Source organism: Atta colombica, unplaced genomic scaffold (assembly GCF_001594045.1).
Source record: "Atta colombica isolate Treedump-2 unplaced genomic scaffold, Acol1.0 scaffold107, whole genome shotgun sequence".
NCBI classification, from domain to species: domain Eukaryota; kingdom Metazoa; phylum Arthropoda; class Insecta; order Hymenoptera; family Formicidae; genus Atta; species Atta colombica.
In genome coordinates this window covers 44,500-62,897 of record NW_017259192.1, presented here as the reverse complement: position 1 = coordinate 62,897, position 18,398 = coordinate 44,500, and the positions used below count along the sequence as shown (strand labels likewise).

The following is an 18,398-nucleotide window of genomic DNA, read 5'->3' as shown; positions in this document are numbered from 1 at the left end:
ATATATATATAAATAATACGTATAAAATATTAACATTTTAATGCTAACGATAAAATATAAATTTCTTCAATATACGCAATTATTTTATGACACTCTGTGATAAATCTTCCTTAATAAATTCAAGAAAAGATTATGTGGAAGCCCGCGTGATATTTGCTGTATATGTACATTTAGTAGATTGTATGTTTCTTCTTCATATATAGAATAAGTGTTAGGTAAATCAAGATCAGTGAAAAGTTGTTTCACGCGTCTTACTTTCTCCGGATCGGGAAAGCCGTAACATTCCTGCATAAGAAAAATAATTAATATAACAGCACGAAACAACGCACTTATTTAAATCAATACTCATGATACTCACTTCTAAAATTTTACGCTGCTCCGGAGTGGCACGTTGAAGAGCTACAACAATCAACCATGTACATTTTCCCTCTTGTATATCAGTATAATCCTTGCCATGAACATCGCTATAGCAACCTAAATAATCATCTTGGACTTGAAACAAATGCCCCATTTCTAACAAAATGGTTTTTGCTTGCCTGAACATCTCTGGATCTTTTATTCCAGCCTACAAATAACGCAATACAGTATTATCATCAAAATAAATCGATCTTTTTATGTATAAGAAAATTAAGCACTTACTAACTGCATTGCTACGGTTATTGGCAAAACAAAAGTATAGTGCGATGTTTTGTACTCGACAATGGAATTATATCGATTCATCGTGAACATATCCAGATCAGGTTTCTTGCCGAAATTAGTAGAGAGCATATCTAAACTTTGACCCATTATTGTTTTCAATATACTCTGTCGAAATACTTTCATAAATAATTGTTCAATTAAGAAGTAAAAGGAAATTATTTAATATGTATATATGTATATATTTGGGAAAAGAGAAGATATCTTTACTCACATCGTGAAATGTTTCTAGTAGATTAACATAACAATCTTTTCCTTTGAAATATTTTTTAATTAGATAAAATATAGCACACTCTAACAATAAACTATCATTGATTGCTACTAAACCGAGATCATTGTAGCGATACCAACATGGTTGACCTCGACGAAGCAAAGATCGGTCCTGTATATCATCTATCACGAGCAAAAAGGCATGCATCTATGTAGCAATAAATGTATTGAGTTGATATTTAATTCATAATTGCACCACTATATTTTGAATTAAAATCGCTGATTATACTGTCTTTAATTTTAAGGTATTATAAATTAAAATATTTTGCATTTAATTTATTCAAATTAATTTATGGATGAAATTAATTTATTGATGAAATGAGTGTCAATTCTAAAGAAAAGAAGAACAAATTTACGCACCAGTTCTATACACCATGCTAAGATCCGTGCTAAATGAATATTTTCTTCTGTAAATTGATTACTTGGTGCTAGTATCTTGTAGGCATAGACTAATGTTAAAGCGCGAATTTTTTTTCCTCCTGGAACAGTATACTGTAATACCTGCACAAAGAAACATCAATCTATATTTTTTAAATCCGAGATTTATTGTTTTATGTACCTATTTACAGGCTTATTGAATTATTGGATTACTCAAGGCTTTTTTTTATTTTGTACAAAATCTAAAACTAGTGCTATTTATTTAACTTTTTTTGTTAAGTTTACTTTAAATTGTTGTTTACTAAATTTTGATGATTTATTTTTACTTTATACACTATATGACACAGAAAAAAAGAAAGAGAGAGAATTTTTAATTTTATATTTACGATTATGAAATTTGATATTGCATTATTTCTGCATATAATTTTATTTGCATTACTTCTACATATAATTATCCTAAAGGAATTTATCTTAAAATGAATCAATCAATTAGTTAAATGTTTTTTTGAATTTTAACATATTTCATACACACACACGCACACACACACATACACACACCCCATATTGGCTATAATATTTATAATATTTTTTGTTTAACCATAATATTTATATATAATTTTAATTAACGATGATCTACTTTTTCCATCCATTTAGCAATATCCGAAAAGTTAGAATTTTCTATCTCTTCCGTGATATCACGAACAATGTCTGGCCACATTGCCATCATCTGTTGACTTTCCTCCTCGCTGATGGTTATCCATATTGTTTGATCCATTATAATAAGACGTTCTAAAGTTAACAAATGTTAGTTTAACAAATGTTAAGAAGAATAAGACAAATAAGAATGACAATTTCGTTACGTCATGAATAAAATTGTGATAAATTACAAGTAAAAAAATAATGAAATAAAAATTTCCTTCGATAAATTTAGATTTTTTTATATCTTTTGCATTAAACACTTTATACCTTACTAAACTTCATTAAATACTTCAAAGTATAAAATGGAAAGGAAGATGCGAGAAGAGAACTAAAGAGAAATCTATTCTTTGCTTAGACATATATATCTTCGAAGAGCAATACATATGTATGTTCTTTTTATGATCAACAAAAGCGATTTACATATATTGTTAATATGATTGTCATGTAAATATCGAAAGATATTTTTAAATAATAAATTATCATATTTTACAATGTTTTTTTCTAAAGTTTTTTATAAAATAATAGATACATTAGTAATAACAGAATGCAGCATATACAATTTATTACACAATTTTAACTAGATTATTAAAATGTGTAATTGTTTGTTCAAAAATGAAGAAAAAAATATACACAAAAATGTCTTCCATGCTATTATGTATATGTATTATTTACATATATATTACATTTAATTATACAGGGTGTCTCTTAAGATGGGTCGGAGCTACATTGGGGGTGGATCAAAAAGAACAAAAAATTCTTATACTATTTTGAGATACTGTAGTTACTGTAGTTTCCGAATTAGAAAAGGAAACATCTAAGCCAATATGCAGTTAAGCCGCGCCGCGCGAATTCGTAAGACCCACTCGAGCGGCAACGGCGGCACGCATGGAGAAGGAAGTAGCGCTTCGTTGCCTAGCCTGGCATGGCGATTCTATGTGTTTCGCCGTATCGCGCCTACATTATCCAAAAATATTATTTTAGCTGAAGTTTTTCTTATCATAATAAATTACATTATTTAGCACAATTAAATACGTTTTAACACAATTATAGATATGTTAAGCGATGTAATTAATTAGAGCATTACGCGAAGCATATACTGATCGTCACGATACCTTTCCACTTGCTTTATTATACGACGCCATTCTATTTTCTAAAAATTTTTTTCTATCTCTTATAGTTCCAGTGACATTCGCTTCGAAAGAGAAACACCGATTTTTCCAATGATATTCGCTACAAAAGAGAAACATTTTTTTCCAAGGAGTGTTTCATCCTTCAACGTGCGTATGAGCACGTATAAAAAAATACATGTCGCTTATTTTTGTCTGAAGAATAATATACCGCTCATTAAAATCGGAGAGGGATAGTTGAATCCCTTTCCTTGTAAGTTACAGATTATTTAATGTAATGAACATGGGTATTAAATTTGATGGATAGTTTAATGAAAAATATAAACTAAAACACTCAATTTTCAATTAGTGTTTTTTCAATACATTTAAGTTTTCAGTTACTACAAACTTAAACATTAACGTATCTCATTAACGTATGCATAAATAATCTTTTCAGTGAAAGAAAATTTAAATTTTATTCATCAGTGAACATTAAAGCTAATAAAATTCAAGAAAGTTTTTAATGATACAATTAAACTTGTTAAATTGTTACGGCAAGAAATATGTGAAAAAAAAACCTCAGTCAAATGCATTACACATGGAAAAATAATCTGGATTTGTAATGTAGCGGTCTACGCGAGCTTATATTATAATTTCAAGTGTACATGCATTAATGTCAAAAAATAAAACTCCGATTAAATATAGCATAAAACGACGCGATAACTCCTATAGCGAGTATCTCAAAATAGTATAAGAATTTTTTGTTCCCTTTGATCCATTCTCCCCAATGTGGCTCCGACCCATCTTAAGAGACATATTGCATAAAAGATTTTTATAAATAATATTTATATATTGTAATTTGTTTCTATAATTTAAGTAAAATTAATATCTTCAGTCATAAAATTTTAATAAAAGAAAACCATTATGAATAAGTGAAGAAATAATACCAAATACTAAAAATTTTTTTTATTAACTTTTTTTAAGTGAAATATTTTCCTATACATAAAACTTTATAAAAGATATTCTGATATTTTTTTATAAAAAGAATTAACATTTTAATATTTTCGAATATTAGTAGAATTTCTCATTGTATCTTATTCTATACTTTAATGATAAAATATTAATGCATAAAATATTAATATTTTAATGCATGAATAAAATATTAATTTTTTCAATATACACAATTATTTTATAACACTCTATGATAAATTTTCCTTAATAAATTCAAGAAAAGACTATGTGGAAGCCCGCGTGATATTTGCTGTATATGTACATTTAGTAGATTGTATGTTTCTTCTTCATATATAGAATAAGTGTTAGGTAAACCAAGATCAGTGAAAAGTTGTTTCACGCGTCTTACTTTCTCCGGATCGGGAAAACCGTAACATTCCTGCGTAAGAAAAATAATTAATATAACAGCACGAAACAACGCATTTTTAAATCAATATTCGTGATACTCACTTCTAAAATTTTACGCTGCTCCGGAGTGGCACGTTGAAGAGCTACAACAATCAGCCATGTACATTTTCCCTCTTGTATATCAGTATAATCCTTGTCATGAACATCGCTATAGCAACCTAAATAATCATCTTGGACTTGAAACAAATGCCCCATTTCTAACAAAATGGTTTTTGCTTGCCTGAACATCTCTGGATCTTTTATTCCAGCCTACAAATAACGCAATACAGTATTATCATCAAAATAAATCGATCTTTTTATGTATAAGAAAATTAAGCACTTACTAACTGCATTGCTACGGTTATTGGCAAAACAAAAGTATAGTGCGATGTTTTGTACTCGACAATGGAATTATATCGATTCATCGTGAACATATCCAGATCAGGTTTCTTGCCGAAATTAGTAGAGAGCATATCTAAACTTTGACCCATTATTGTTTTCAATATACTCTGTCGAAATACTTTCATAAATAATTGTTCAATTAAGAAGTAAAAGGAAATTATTTAATATGTATATATGTATATATTTGGGAAAAGAGAAGATATCTTTACTCACATCGTGAAATGTTTCTAATAAATTAACATAACAATCTTTCCCTTTGAAGTATTTTTTAATTAGATAAAATATAGCACACTTTAACAATATACTATCATTGATTGCTCCTAAATCGAGATTATTGCATCGATACCAACATGGTTGTCCTCGGCGAAGCAAAGATCGATCCTGTATATCGTCTATTATGAGGAAAAAGGCTTGCATCTGTAGCAATAAATTAAGTTAATATTTAATTCATAATTGCACCACTATATTTTTAATAAAAATCGCTGATTATACTGTCTTTAATTTTAAGGTATTATAAATTAAAATATTACATTTTGCATTTAATTTATTCAAATTAGTTTATGGATAAATTGAGTGTCAATGTAAAGAAAAGAAGAACAAATTTACGCACCAGTTCTATACACCATGCTAAGATCCGTACTAAACGAATATTTTCTTCTGTAAGTTGATCACTTGATGCTAGAATCTTATAGGCATAAACTAATGTTAAAGCACGAATTTTTTTTCCTCCTGGAACATTGTACTGTAATACCTATGAAACAGAGAAAGCATCATCAAGCTGCATATTCGTTCAGTGATTTATTGTTTTATATTTTTGTTTTATTATTATTATAATTATTTTTTTATATGTTAGTGAAATACTCGACATTTTTAATTTTCTAATAAATCTTACAAAAGTATTTATTTATATCTACATTTTTTGTAGGCATCTTTGAATTTTAATTTTGATTTTCATAAATTTATAATAATAAATTTATAATATGTCGTTATGAATAAAATTTAATTTTAAATTTGTATATATTTATATTATGTACATATACATTTCACAATTATAATATCCGATCATACTAAGGAAATTTATTCTCGAACAGACTAATTCGTGAATTTTAATCTCATCTTTCATATAAATTATACAGTATTTTAATAGATAATAATTTACTTTTGCCATCCATTTGTTGACATCAGGAATAATGAAATTCTTAGTCGAATCTGTGAGATCGCGAACAACATCTGGCCACAATGCCATCATCTCTCGACTTTCATCTTTGCTTGTGACCCATGTGTTTGTCGATTGTGTTGCAGAATGCACCATTCGCACATTACAATCCATTGTTCTAAAAATATAATAAATAAATAAAAAAATTAAGACAAATATCAAATGAAAATGTTCGATTGATTTGATATGTGTGCAAATAAAATCGCTACGTGATAAATTAATGAAAAGTATGACTCATGACTAATTAGAATAATAAAACTGGTGCCTTTTAATTTATAAATATATTAAAGAATTTCAATAAGAAGTCTGTTGAATAATTTAAAGTCTTGGTACTTGGAATAAAATTGAATATCAATCAAATTGATGTCATAAAATAGACAGTTGATATTTTTGTTGTTAATACATTTAATTAATACATTTAATAAATTATAAATTTCTATTATTTAAAACACGAATTCAAGTAGCTCTATTCAAAATGTTTATTAAAAAAGTTATTGGTTTAGATTTTTAATTTTACACTTCTACAGGAAAGAAAAAACACAAAGAAAAAACGCATGTTTAAATCTGAATTCGATTTGTCATGCTGAATAATGTTCTGAATATGTATGATGAAAAAAACTTCACACGAAGTACAGAAATAAACAAAGTGATAAAGGTCATGATCAACCATGGCGCGCGATATGGATAGATTACTCTTCTAAATGCAATCAAAAGGAATGAAAAAAAAAGAGGAAATAAATAAAGATGACAAAAGTACAGCGCTTATTTATAGAATCTATTTTTTAAAGTTTCGAGAGCTCTCTTCAGTATTCATCCTGTCTTAGATTTGTTCAAGCATTTTTCGATAAACATGATTATCCTGAAAACTCGACTTAAACCTCCTCCCCCCCCCCTCTCTGAATACGCCTACGTCAATAGCAAAGTGAATAGAAAAAAATTATTACTGATGCATGTATATTATCTTAATGTAATATACTAAGTTCTAGACTAAATTAGAAATTCCTAAGAAGGAACCGAATGTAATCTACAGTGAGTGCAAAAACTATCCGTACAGAGAAAATATTAAAAGAAAAATTTTATTTTTAAAAAGTAAATATTATCCAGCGAGAAAGGAGTCATTGAATCAATATCATGATTTCGATACGATGATTTCAACATCAATTTGACGTCGATTCGACGTTTAATTGACGATCATTTCTTACTGAAAAATTAACAATTTATTCATAAAAAATAAAATAGATGTATGTTTCTTAAAATTATATATACCAAAAAGATGTGTATTAATTGTAGAAAATATATCATTTAAAAAATAAGCGAAAATTAAAAATTGTTTGGATTCTCAAAAAGTATTCGTCGAGAAATTTAGCTTCTAAAATCAGCTTCTAAAATACATGCAAAGTTTGTTTGTTTATGTTAAAACAGAATGTATTCATTGTATAAAATTAATGTTTGTTAATTAATGTTTATTTTCTACAAATAAGACTTTTTCAATAAAAAATTTCTTTGTATATTGAATACTTTTTGTAGTGACTGTATGTAAAGCTCTGAACATCGTTAATCAATAAACGTGTTTATTCGGATACATAAAAACAAGTTCATTTGCATCTGCGATTTATTTGAGCTACGTTCTAACTGCAACTTCAAGTAGTGTTACAAGTTATTACAGGCTGCATATGTATATTTCAAAATCAAATAATATTATCATATGGCGCGATAATACGGATATTAATTGTACAAATTTTAATTGTACAAATTATTAAATTAAAGATTGATAACCAACAATTTAAGACATGCCATGTATTTGTCGAACGCACAATGATTTGTTTTTAGAGGAAATTTCAGGATTTTCGCAAACTGAAACATTTTAATATTTATGCTGAATCATATGAGGATTTTGAAGATATAGTGTCTTCAGCGTCATAGCTCTTGTGAATAAAAAACATATTGTTCTTTCAAATTACTTTTAAATACGGAATTAAGTCTGCGGCTGAAATGATAATCAGTAGTATCAATAGAGCTTTCGCTAATTTCTTGATATATGAGAAAAAGCACTAATAAAAATAAATATTTAAAAGATAAAAATAAACTAAACTCAGACTTATTTATCCGACACTGATGTTCCACGTGATAACCACGGCTTAAATACGAGCATACGTTGCGAATCACGTATGTCGTTTCTGATAGGCTACCTACATGAAACAGTGTAGCGTCGAGTAAACAACTTTATCAATGATCTAACAAGACGCGTTATGATCTCAGTTACGATGTACGATAATATTCAGCGAATATCTAACGAAATATAAAAATAACTTTTATATTTTATAATTCAAACTATCGTTATCGTCATGAATCATAAAGCTTCTTTGTTAATAGAAATTTGCATACACGTGTACGTAACATAATTATACTGATAATGAACACAGTACTGAACAAAATTAACGAACGATAGAACAAATCTAATTGTGGCTTTCTTCCATATATACTTGCTTTGCGAACGAATTGAATCGAATAAAAAAATTTATGAAGATTCAAGAACAAAGTTTAAGGAATTTACATTTTTGCTTTGTCTAATTTGAATTGTATTTATATCGATTTAAAAAATTAATTTAGTAACATTTATTCCTGATTGAATTTAACAATATTTTACTATCTTAATTTTATTATTAATCTTAGACCTAGTTTATACCGAGGATTCGATCCGAGTTGGAATATAAGAACCAACTAACTGCAGTTGAGCATTCCCTTGTCATTCGACTATAACAGGGGAATGCTCGATTATAGTTGGTTGGTTCTTGCGTTCTGATCCGAATATAATTAGATCGTACTCTCAAAATTTTTAGAGTAAATCTCACTCTGAAGAATAAAACTTCATTCTTAAAGATAGAAGATTGAGCCACTCTTTTTCAAAATAGATCAATTTTCAGAATGGGATTTTTAGAATGAGATTCCACTCCAAAGAATTTAGAAAGTAAATGTATTATAATATATGCACAAGACAAGTTTTATCAAATCTGTTAATCTCGTAATGTGATGATTATTCTAACAAATGTGACACGTTATTATACACATATTTGTATTTTTTATATAAGGCTGTTCTATTTTTTATAAATTCTTCAACTCCTTTTTTTATTCTCTTTATTCTTATACACTTTTACTCTTTTGTTTATTCACTGAATGAGTTATGATATAATTTATCCGAAGGTGGAACAACTTTTGTAACGAATATTTAATTTATCGTCAAAACATTCTGAAAATATAAAAATATTTAAGAAATATAATAACCCGCGTTCGAAATCAGTTGTTCTAACAAAGCCAATTAAATTCAATTGAATATGCCTTAATTGTAAACAAACGAATAAATTTTAATTAGCCGGTTGTAAGGAAAATTGATTCAAATTGATTACTTGAGGCTTCGATAAATAATACGTAAAAGTAAAAAAAATGTAGAAAAACAGGATTTCTAAAATATAAATTTCTTCGCAACAGAGAATAGTTTCGCTTATCGATCTTTATGGATTGCCTGACAATAGTTCCTCTGTGACAAAGCATATTGCATTCATGTCTTGAAAAATCAACGCGTGTAAAGTGTAAAGGTATTCGTTAAACAAATGACTTCCGTTTACTGCGGAACGTACTTTCTTGCAAATGTTCGATAGAGAGAAAAAGACAGAAAAAAAAACGCATGTTGATTGATTCTTTTTTTATCGTGAATGATTTGCGCACAATAACTATGCATCGAAATGCTAATGATAAGATATGTTGACCGATTATTCTTTTCGATCTTATTACAAAAGCTGAAATCACACGTTCTCTTGTGAAAGATTCTTCTGATAAAATTGATGACAAGTCTAAAATACTTAAAGATTAAACTTTAATCGGAAATAAATTTGAGACTGAAACTATCGAATACTTATTAACTTTCTATGTCTTTCTATGACTATCTTTTAATTAATAACTCTTAATTAATTTATCTTAATTAATTATTCTTATTTATTTCTTAATCAATAGTTTCTTGAAAATACGTTTTGACATAAAAAATTTTCAATATTTTTCTTGATTCAGATAGATTTTTTTTTATAATTTTGATTAATTTTCGAATTGAAAATCGAAATGAGATCAAGAGAATGTTGATTCAATCTTTGAACGAAAACTCTTTCAGAATATAAGACTATATATTACATACCTACACACACACACACACACACACACACACACACACCAAAATATTGAAAACTGTATCAACTCCCATTATTTGCGTATATACGCAATTTTTTATTATTCGAAAATGATAAACACATAAAATTTCGATACAATTTTTGAATCAACAACTTTTCGATTTCAACGACGTGGAAATAATAATGTTTCAAGAAAATGAAAAGAAAAATTTCTATTTTCTATTTTCTAAATTTTTTCAAGTAGAATCTTTGCGTAGACTCTCTAAAAAATGAAAAATGAAAGTTGAAAAAGAGAGACTCATTTTTATCTTATCTAATCTTTATTTTTCAATCTTTAAAAGTAGATTTTCATCAGAATAAAATTTATTCTAAAAGTTTAGAGACTCGGTTAAAAAAATTATAAAACAAAGAGAAAGGGGCTCTTTAAGGATGATATAGACCGCAAAAATTGTATGATGTGCTTATTGTCAGATATAACTCGCAAAGTATTGACATGAAAACATTTCGAATCAAAAGATACGATGGGCGATTCTTCTAAACCACAGTACAGAAGAAGAGGAAGAATTTATCAGAACTACTCAACAATTGTATTTCTTATTCTCGTCTGTATATTACATAAGAAAGTTTTCTTTCTTCATTTCACGGATAAAAATGCTTCTACATAATTCGCAAATCGCAAAATGTAGTTCGCAAACGCAGACGCAGAATGAAAATTTGTTTATTTTTTCATTACATGTAGTTGGTTTTCATCTGTGTGTGTTTTGCATGCGGTAATCGTCATTTTGTTTCAGCATTTGCGAACTACGTTTTGCGATTTGCGAATTATGTAGAGGCATCTTTAATTTAAGACACCTTTATTCGTCACGCTGTTTTTATTTTCTATGGGTTTTGACTTTGTGAATCATCTGGACATGCAATAAGAATACTTTTTCATTCTTGTTCATTAGATTTGCTGTTTTTGCCCTGATCAAAGAAAATAAATAAAGGAGAACAAAAAAAAAATCAAAATAATATCAATATGATCGAATTTGTTATTTTTATCATGACATAAATTCCGTCAATATGACATTAAATTGACATTATTATGATTTTCTTGTTCTCCTTAATTATAAATTTTCTTCTCTCTCGAAAATCTTAAAAAAATAAAAAATTCTACTGGGGAAACTGAAAAATATTCTTGTCACAAAACGATCACCACGGAGATGATTGAATAATAATGCGCTTCTCTCATCTCACCTCCAGCACGCCGTATTCCCGCGGCGCACGCCTATGTGTGTTACGTGCGCGTGGTCGGCAGCGGCGACGAGACGCCACGCGACGCTGAGCGCCGACAGGAACCGATTCCGCGCAACGGATGACATGCTCGGGATTTGCTGGAGCACACTCGCGTATTCTGTGCGGGTGCACAAACGACACGGAGGAAATGCAAGAGAACAAATGCCGACCTCGATTCGAAAGTGAATTCACATCGGCGAGGAACCCGGCGCGAATGTGAGGAATCCAGCACTCACTGGTACTCCACTCCGAGTCGAGCACTCACCGGCCGGATTCGGGATTTCGTTCGTTGACGGTCGGTCCGTCGACACGGCCGGGGGAAAGAAGAGTAAAAAAAGTGGGAAAACGAAGAAGGAAAAACGCAAAAACAAGTAACCAATAAATCGACTCGATGTCGGCCAAGCGACTGAAGGAGGTGTCTTCGTCGTTGAACCCTAACCTTGTCACGCGGGCGCGTTGCACTTTGACGCGACAAGGACCGGGTTGGTCTTTATACAGTCTGGTGATTATGACGTGACACGCCGGGCATCGTTATATATATGTGTTGTTTATTATGTCATGGACCAAACAGTTGTATAGTTGGTACGTTTCTAGTTCTACGTGGAAGTTGGCTATGATTATCGATAAAGGACAAGGAGGGGAACCAATCAATCCGCACTTTGGAATTTTTATAAATAAACACTCCAAACTAGTTAGTGTTCTTAGATATTCCAGTGTGTTAGAATTAAAACATGACTCTGTCAAAGGTATGGTAGAAATGCATATAAAAAGGAGCTATGTCAAATATGTCAATCAGCACAATGTTGAGTGGCTCCTCTTTAATGTGAATATCTCTTCCATCTCTTTTTCTGAGAATTTAAAGAATGTTGAAAATCTCATGCAATGCCGTTTGTATTTTATAAGTGGCAGTTACGAGATAACATTCAACACAAAGTATTTCCGTTTTCAGGAAAAATTTTAAATGAAAATGATAAAGGGGATCACACAGATTAAACAGATTTTTCTTAATTAATATGTAACAGTTTTGAACACACAGCTCGTCTTCGCCATCTTTTTTGTACATTTTTTTCAACTTATTAAATTTATTATTTTGTCTCTACTATCTGCAAGCTTTCATTCTATCATTTAAATATTAAATGGTCTGCTATTAGATGGTGCCGGCAACCTGTACTTTGCCAATTCCACTTCAGCTTCCCCAAATGAATCAACATGATAGCAAAAGTATTCGGGATTCTTGTATTCCTTATCCTTGGAGGCATTGGGTCCTACAGCTGAAGAAATTTTCAGTTCAAGCTGAAACTTGTCTTAACAAAAATATTCCTTAATAATGTAAAATGATACTTTATTCTTACGTGTGTTTGGTACTTTGACAACATTATTGCTGAGACCTTGCACGTTGGTATTCACTGTGGGTGAACAGGTACTTGAAGCCTGTGCGCTAAATGTCCGTAAAGAAGTAATCTTTATATCCTGAAAACAACAACGTTATTGTAAAGCAGACAGGTTAAGACTTCACAAACTACACGATTTTAATGAAATGTGACTCTGTTTCTGAATATATACCTGTACTCGTCTCGCAATGACGCGCAACATTTTGCGATGATTTTATAAATAACAATTATAATTAAACAATTAAAATATATATGGAGATTTAAATGTTCTTTTAACACGTCATGAACACCGTCCTCTATCTATTTCAATCCTCGTCCCTCGCAAAGAATTTCAATTGATTTCAATTTTGTAGTTGGCAAGCATGACAGAAACATACAATGACATCTGATTAATCGATCGACTCTTGGAAAAGAATTCAGCATTAAAGCACATTTTCATGAATCGTTCAAACTAGAGAAATCAAAATTAACATTTCATATTCGTCAATTTTTATCACATAATCCTTTCTGTTGCTGAAACAGCTAGTTTGAAAAACTTGTGAAAATGTACTTTTAAATATGAACATTACATAATTTGAGTTATTAATATTTATTTATCGAATATTGAATTAATAAATATTTATCAAATATTAAATACCAAATATTATCTTGTGTTTTCTACATAAAAATATTTTTGGTGACTTTTTTGAGTACTAACCAAATAGCACAAATCTAAAATTGACATAGAGAGACGTCTTTAAGTCGTCTAGTTGCAAAAAACGTCTTATGACCAGATTTTAGACACTTTGCTGTCTGAGAAGAATTCATTTCTTTTTTATTTTTTATTGGCTTTTTATTGGTTTAACAAAACATTAATTTCTGTTGGAAATTTTCTTCGCGCTGATTGGATTATGCTTTTAGATCAAGAAGAATGGTCCAATCTCTCAGCAATCATAAAACGTTACAGAACTGTTGTGTTCTGTTGCAACCATTTTCTTCCATCCTTATCTCTATCAGCTGATTCCTGGGAAGAATGGAGCACATGTAATTTTCAGTATTACCAACTGTAGTCTTTTATCATAGCTTTTTACTGGTAGCAGTCAAGTGTATTTTTGAAATACAGAACTTGTACGAACATACGTGATTACACGATAATAGTGATAGCACATACATACAATACGTTAACATTTGAAATATTTTCCGATTACAATCTGACATAACCTGGCCGACGTGCCACTGTTCGCTTTATGGCGAATTGAATTGGCGAGACTTGACTCGCGGTATGTACATATGAAAAAATATAACCATCGACGTCAGAGTTACGTCATAACTTTAGCTAGAATATCTCCATCTCGATTCTTGTCTTTTTTTCTTTTTGCATAAGATCGGAATATGCTATTGTCAATTTATATTGTATGTATTTCACACACACACACGCGCGTTATCACTTCAGAACAAATGATTTTAATTGTTACTTAATAATTATTGTCATGACATTACAATTATGTCCATTTCTACGATGTGTAAATATTTCTTCTTCCATATTTATGTATATCGTTACAGTGATTATATTGCATGTCTTATTCCCTCTTCTAAAAAAGTATATAAAATATATATTATACTAAAATAAAATTAGATGTATTAAAATTGATCGATGACGAAAATTTGAAATCTAACAAAATTCTTCACTAGGTACAGAAATGCACAATAGTATAAATTATACATAGTTATAAGAAATTTATATTTTTTTTCAAGTATACAACCTGTACTCGTTTTGCAATGACACGCAACTTTCTATTTATTGTATATCTGTTCATTGCAATCTCTGTTTCAGCCTCAACCATGCTAATAACATATTTCTGGAATAACTGGAGGTATAGTAATGCCCCAGAGGGCCAACAGCCATTTGAAAAGGTGGTTGGGCTAAGTAAATATGGATTTATCACTGGTCTTGGAGTTGGCGCATACGATTCTGTAATTTTATCTCAGACAGCAGGCTTCTGGAATACAGTAAATTGCATGTCTTACTGGGTGGTGCCTCTTACTGCCATGTGTGCTACCTTTGCCTCCGTAGCTTATACAACGACAAAAATTAGGGGAAAAGATGGCTATTTCAATTACATTTTAGCCTGTGTGTAACGTATAAACGTATCAGTATCTATATATTCACCAGGAATAATTATTAAATTTCAATGTTTATTCGTTGCAGCATTAGCCACAGGTGGAATCTTCTATCGCTGGCAAAAGAATGGTCCATTAACTCATAGTTGGACAATCGCAATAATTGCATGCGCCACAATGAAGAAGTTCAGTGATCTGACTGGTTTTGAACCCTTACCGTTACATCCGCAAGTTCGAGAAGAATATACTTCTCTCCCATTCGACATGACCATCATTAAGGATCCCAGAGGACCTAGACCCTGGGAATAATGACATTTCATATACAGAAGAAAAATAATTAGTGCTGCTGATATATAAATCAAATGGGGATAAATCATATTGTATAATTAATGATACAAAGAGATACGAAATGCATATATTTTGCTTTCGTCATGTATTTATTCGATTCTAGTACAGGAAATAAAAGGATTGTAAAAAGAATATATTGTATGTGGAAGTATTACGTCAGCGTTTCACCCTTTGTGACCTATGAAATAAATGCAATTATGAAACTACCAATATAAGTAAGTAATGTAAAATAAATACAGTAAAAAAAATGTTTGATACAACAATACCACAAAGGAAGTGACACATTATAAGTAAACAAAACTGAGAAACTGTTATCTATAATCACATAATGTAATCAAAATATAAATAAATAAAAAACAAATCACTTACGCATGCTTCAAGATATTCTATTCTTCGTTCGAGAGTTGTGAGCTTCTCATTGAGGACTGCTATTCTTGACCTACAAGACATATCTAACAAAAAAAGATTTAAGATCAAAGATATTAATTTAATAGCACTTTTGTGAACACAATAAGATAATTCGGTAATTTAATGATAAATTACCGAAAGAATTAAGAAAGTCCGTAATCTTTTTAATACTGCCAGTAATAACTTCTATGTATTCGCGGTTAGCCCAGTCTTGTTGAATCTGTTTTTGTATCGCTTCTCGATGTATGGCTGCCATTCTCCTTGTCACTACGGTATATTCTCTTTCCTGATTTTTCTTTGGCTAAATTGCCGATATTACTCGAACTATGAGCGAAGAGTGTTCCTTGATAATCCTATCGCATTGTTTGTATTATTTGGAATGTATCAGTAGTGTCAGATGTTTAGATGACGTAGATCGACAGAGCGATGAGAATCAAAATGGCTGTGTTCAGTGGATTCAATAGTTGAGTGAACGCTCGTTGCTATTGATGTATTCTTTCAGATCTAAAATGCTGATTGGATAATCTAAAAGAATACAACAATAGCAGGAAGCACTCACTCAATCGTTGCGTTCCTATTCGTGGCCTCTATGCTTCAGAATGGTTTTCTGACTTACAACCAGTATTATATCTTATATCTTATCTAGATAAAATTATCTAGATGAAATTTTGACGTCATTTTTATCTAGATGATAAAAATATTAATTATCTTTATCTGCATTTTAGAAAAAAAGTGTCATCTTTATTTAGAATGATGTTTATATTTAGTTTATATTTTATATTGTTAAAAGTGTGCAGAATATTAAATATTATTTTCTTCTATGTAGTTCGTGCAGAAAGATTTTCAGCCTCAGAAAGAGAGTGGGTACATCCAATATATAACTATTCATTTGCACTCAAATGGTCTTTTTATTCCTGCACTAAAAATCTCTTTCTTTCGCCAAATATCAAATATATACCTATCACATTTTAATTTCCAAAAATATACATTATAAAAAATATAAATAGAGTTCTAAATTTATCGGAGAAGCGCGACCTTATGTCAATATCGCAAAAATACCAGAAAACATATGGACGTTCGAAACGTTTTTTTTTTGTACTTTTTCATTGGTTCTTTAAAAATTGTAAGAGATAAAGGTGCTTTCCATTTGCTTAACACATCTTAACACGAACGTACACAGGATGCACAAAGTGTATCATTGTGTACGATTCAATTGGAACAGAATGTGTACGTTGTGCATGGTTGAGATCCGTTTCGGATAGAGATAGATTAAATGTAGTTTTTTCCGCTTGTAATAAATAAAAAATAGGGACTCCGCACAATAAAAGGAACAAAGAATGAGACCTACCTATCAAACCAACCTATCAGAAATCATTGTTTTGTGTAATACACAGTTTCTAATAAATTGAAATTCTTATTCTCTGTTTTCTGTCCTTTTATTGTGCGGAGTCTCTAAAAGTGATCATTCAACGTCTTCCAACCTCATTTATAACTGCTGCTGTTAATAACATAATTATGTAATTGTCACTAGAAAACACAAACTTATACAGCCCTCAACTGAATACAGGGGGTCGATTCTGTATCTTCAAACAAAGTGAAAATTACAAAAGTGAGCAAATTTATTAGATATTGACCAATGAAATTATCAGTATTCTAGTAAATTCGCTCATTTTTATAATTTTCACCTCGTTTCAAGATACAGAATCGATTCCCAGATGTATAGCGTTGTATCGACACACAATTGGAATGCAATTTGTGTCGCCGTGTGCACGAAAGTATCTAGGAATATTGCAATTGGAAAGCATCCAAAATAAATAACGAGTTATTAAATATTAAAATTATTAAATTATTAAATTTAATATTTTTTAATTATTTTGAAAAAACTGATACCTTATAACTGATACTTTATAAACAAATAAATTGTAGTCTTAAAAGTAAAGAAAATTATCTGAAACTTTTCAGATGAATTTTCAAATAAAAATTTATCTATATTATCTAGATTAATTTAAATGTAATCATCTTTATCTTAATATTTTTAAGATAAATTTCCAAATTTTCATTTTGACTCTAGCAAATTTTAAAATCATCTATGCATAACATTATTTACAACTATAGATTATAGTATCAAAAAAGCGATGAGATATGGGTAGATACGAGATAACAAAATATCGAATTTATTTCAGGGCTGCCAAACTTGTTTCGTACGACTCGTATGATAAAGCAAGAAATTTTCAATTAGCATCAATCAACACTAGTCCTAGGTAATGTGACTGTGTTCAGCAGAATGTATTTTGCACCTGTTGAGAGTTTTCTGGAATTTTTTTCGCGTGATAGGACTATTTCTTTAAATTTAAAGATATAATTCAATCAGCATCAAGAAAACTTCCAGCAATTGCAAAATAAGTATTCTGGCTGTGTTCCAAAATTCACTGCTAGTGCTGAAAATGTATAGTATACGTAATGTAATTTGTAGATTTTCAGCGCTGACAGTGAATTTTGAAACACAGCCTCAATTGAAAGGATTAGAGAGAATTAA

At 30.0% G+C, this 18,398-nt stretch overlaps 5 protein-coding genes across 7 annotated transcripts; 1 reads left to right on the top strand and 4 right to left on the bottom strand.

The window, feature by feature from the left end:
* Positions 1 to 84: 84 nt before the first annotated feature.
* Positions 85 to 2,342, bottom strand: LOC108692377 (farnesyl pyrophosphate synthase-like). The gene is made up of 7 exons (XM_018200601.1): positions 2,311 to 2,342; positions 1,982 to 2,133; positions 1,327 to 1,467; positions 911 to 1,114; positions 640 to 804; positions 359 to 565; positions 85 to 285 (listed from the first exon to the last, which is right to left on the bottom strand). The coding sequence occupies exons 2-7, from the start codon at positions 2,117 to 2,119 to the stop codon at positions 85 to 87; spliced, it is 1,056 nt and encodes a 351-aa protein (XP_018056090.1). The 5' UTR covers positions 2,120 to 2,133; positions 2,311 to 2,342.
* Positions 2,343 to 3,624: 1,282 nt separating this feature from the next.
* Positions 3,625 to 12,587, bottom strand: LOC108691861 (farnesyl pyrophosphate synthase-like). The gene is made up of 8 exons (XM_018199800.1): positions 11,577 to 12,587; positions 6,109 to 6,283; positions 5,560 to 5,700; positions 5,163 to 5,366; positions 4,892 to 5,056; positions 4,611 to 4,817; positions 4,347 to 4,539; positions 3,625 to 3,647 (listed from the first exon to the last, which is right to left on the bottom strand). The coding sequence occupies exons 1-8, from the start codon at positions 11,699 to 11,701 to the stop codon at positions 3,625 to 3,627; spliced, it is 1,233 nt and encodes a 410-aa protein (XP_018055289.1). The 5' UTR covers positions 11,702 to 12,587.
* A 79-nt stretch (positions 12,588 to 12,666) lies between these two features.
* LOC108693040 lies at positions 12,667 to 13,350 on the bottom strand. The gene is made up of 3 exons (XM_018201690.1): positions 13,179 to 13,350; positions 12,968 to 13,085; positions 12,667 to 12,886 (listed from the first exon to the last, which is right to left on the bottom strand). The coding sequence occupies exons 1-3, from the start codon at positions 13,206 to 13,208 to the stop codon at positions 12,741 to 12,743; spliced, it is 294 nt and encodes a 97-aa protein (XP_018057179.1). The 5' UTR covers positions 13,209 to 13,350; the 3' UTR covers positions 12,667 to 12,740.
* Positions 13,351 to 14,051: 701 nt separating this feature from the next.
* Positions 14,052 to 15,583, top strand: LOC108693023. Of its 3 annotated transcripts, none has more exons than XM_018201673.1 (3): positions 14,052 to 14,265; positions 14,820 to 15,116; positions 15,195 to 15,583. In XM_018201673.1, the coding sequence occupies exons 2-3, from the start codon at positions 14,828 to 14,830 to the stop codon at positions 15,413 to 15,415; spliced, it is 510 nt and encodes a 169-aa protein (XP_018057162.1). In that variant the 5' UTR covers positions 14,052 to 14,265; positions 14,820 to 14,827; the 3' UTR covers positions 15,416 to 15,583. The 3 variants fall into 3 exon arrangements, with proteins under 3 accessions (XP_018057162.1, XP_018057167.1, XP_018057156.1); XM_018201678.1 differs by lacking the exon at positions 14,052 to 14,265 and adding an exon at positions 14,317 to 14,398; XM_018201667.1 differs by lacking the exon at positions 14,052 to 14,265 and adding an exon at positions 14,467 to 14,508.
* Positions 15,521 to 16,299, bottom strand: LOC108693045 (probable protein BRICK1-B). Its single transcript, XM_018201703.1, has 3 exons — positions 15,998 to 16,299; positions 15,824 to 15,906; positions 15,521 to 15,632 (listed from the first exon to the last, which is right to left on the bottom strand). Exons 1-3 carry the CDS (start codon positions 16,116 to 16,118, stop codon positions 15,606 to 15,608), a joined length of 231 nt encoding a protein of 76 aa, XP_018057192.1. The 5' UTR covers positions 16,119 to 16,299; the 3' UTR covers positions 15,521 to 15,605.
* Positions 16,300 to 18,398: the final 2,099 nt, after the last annotated feature.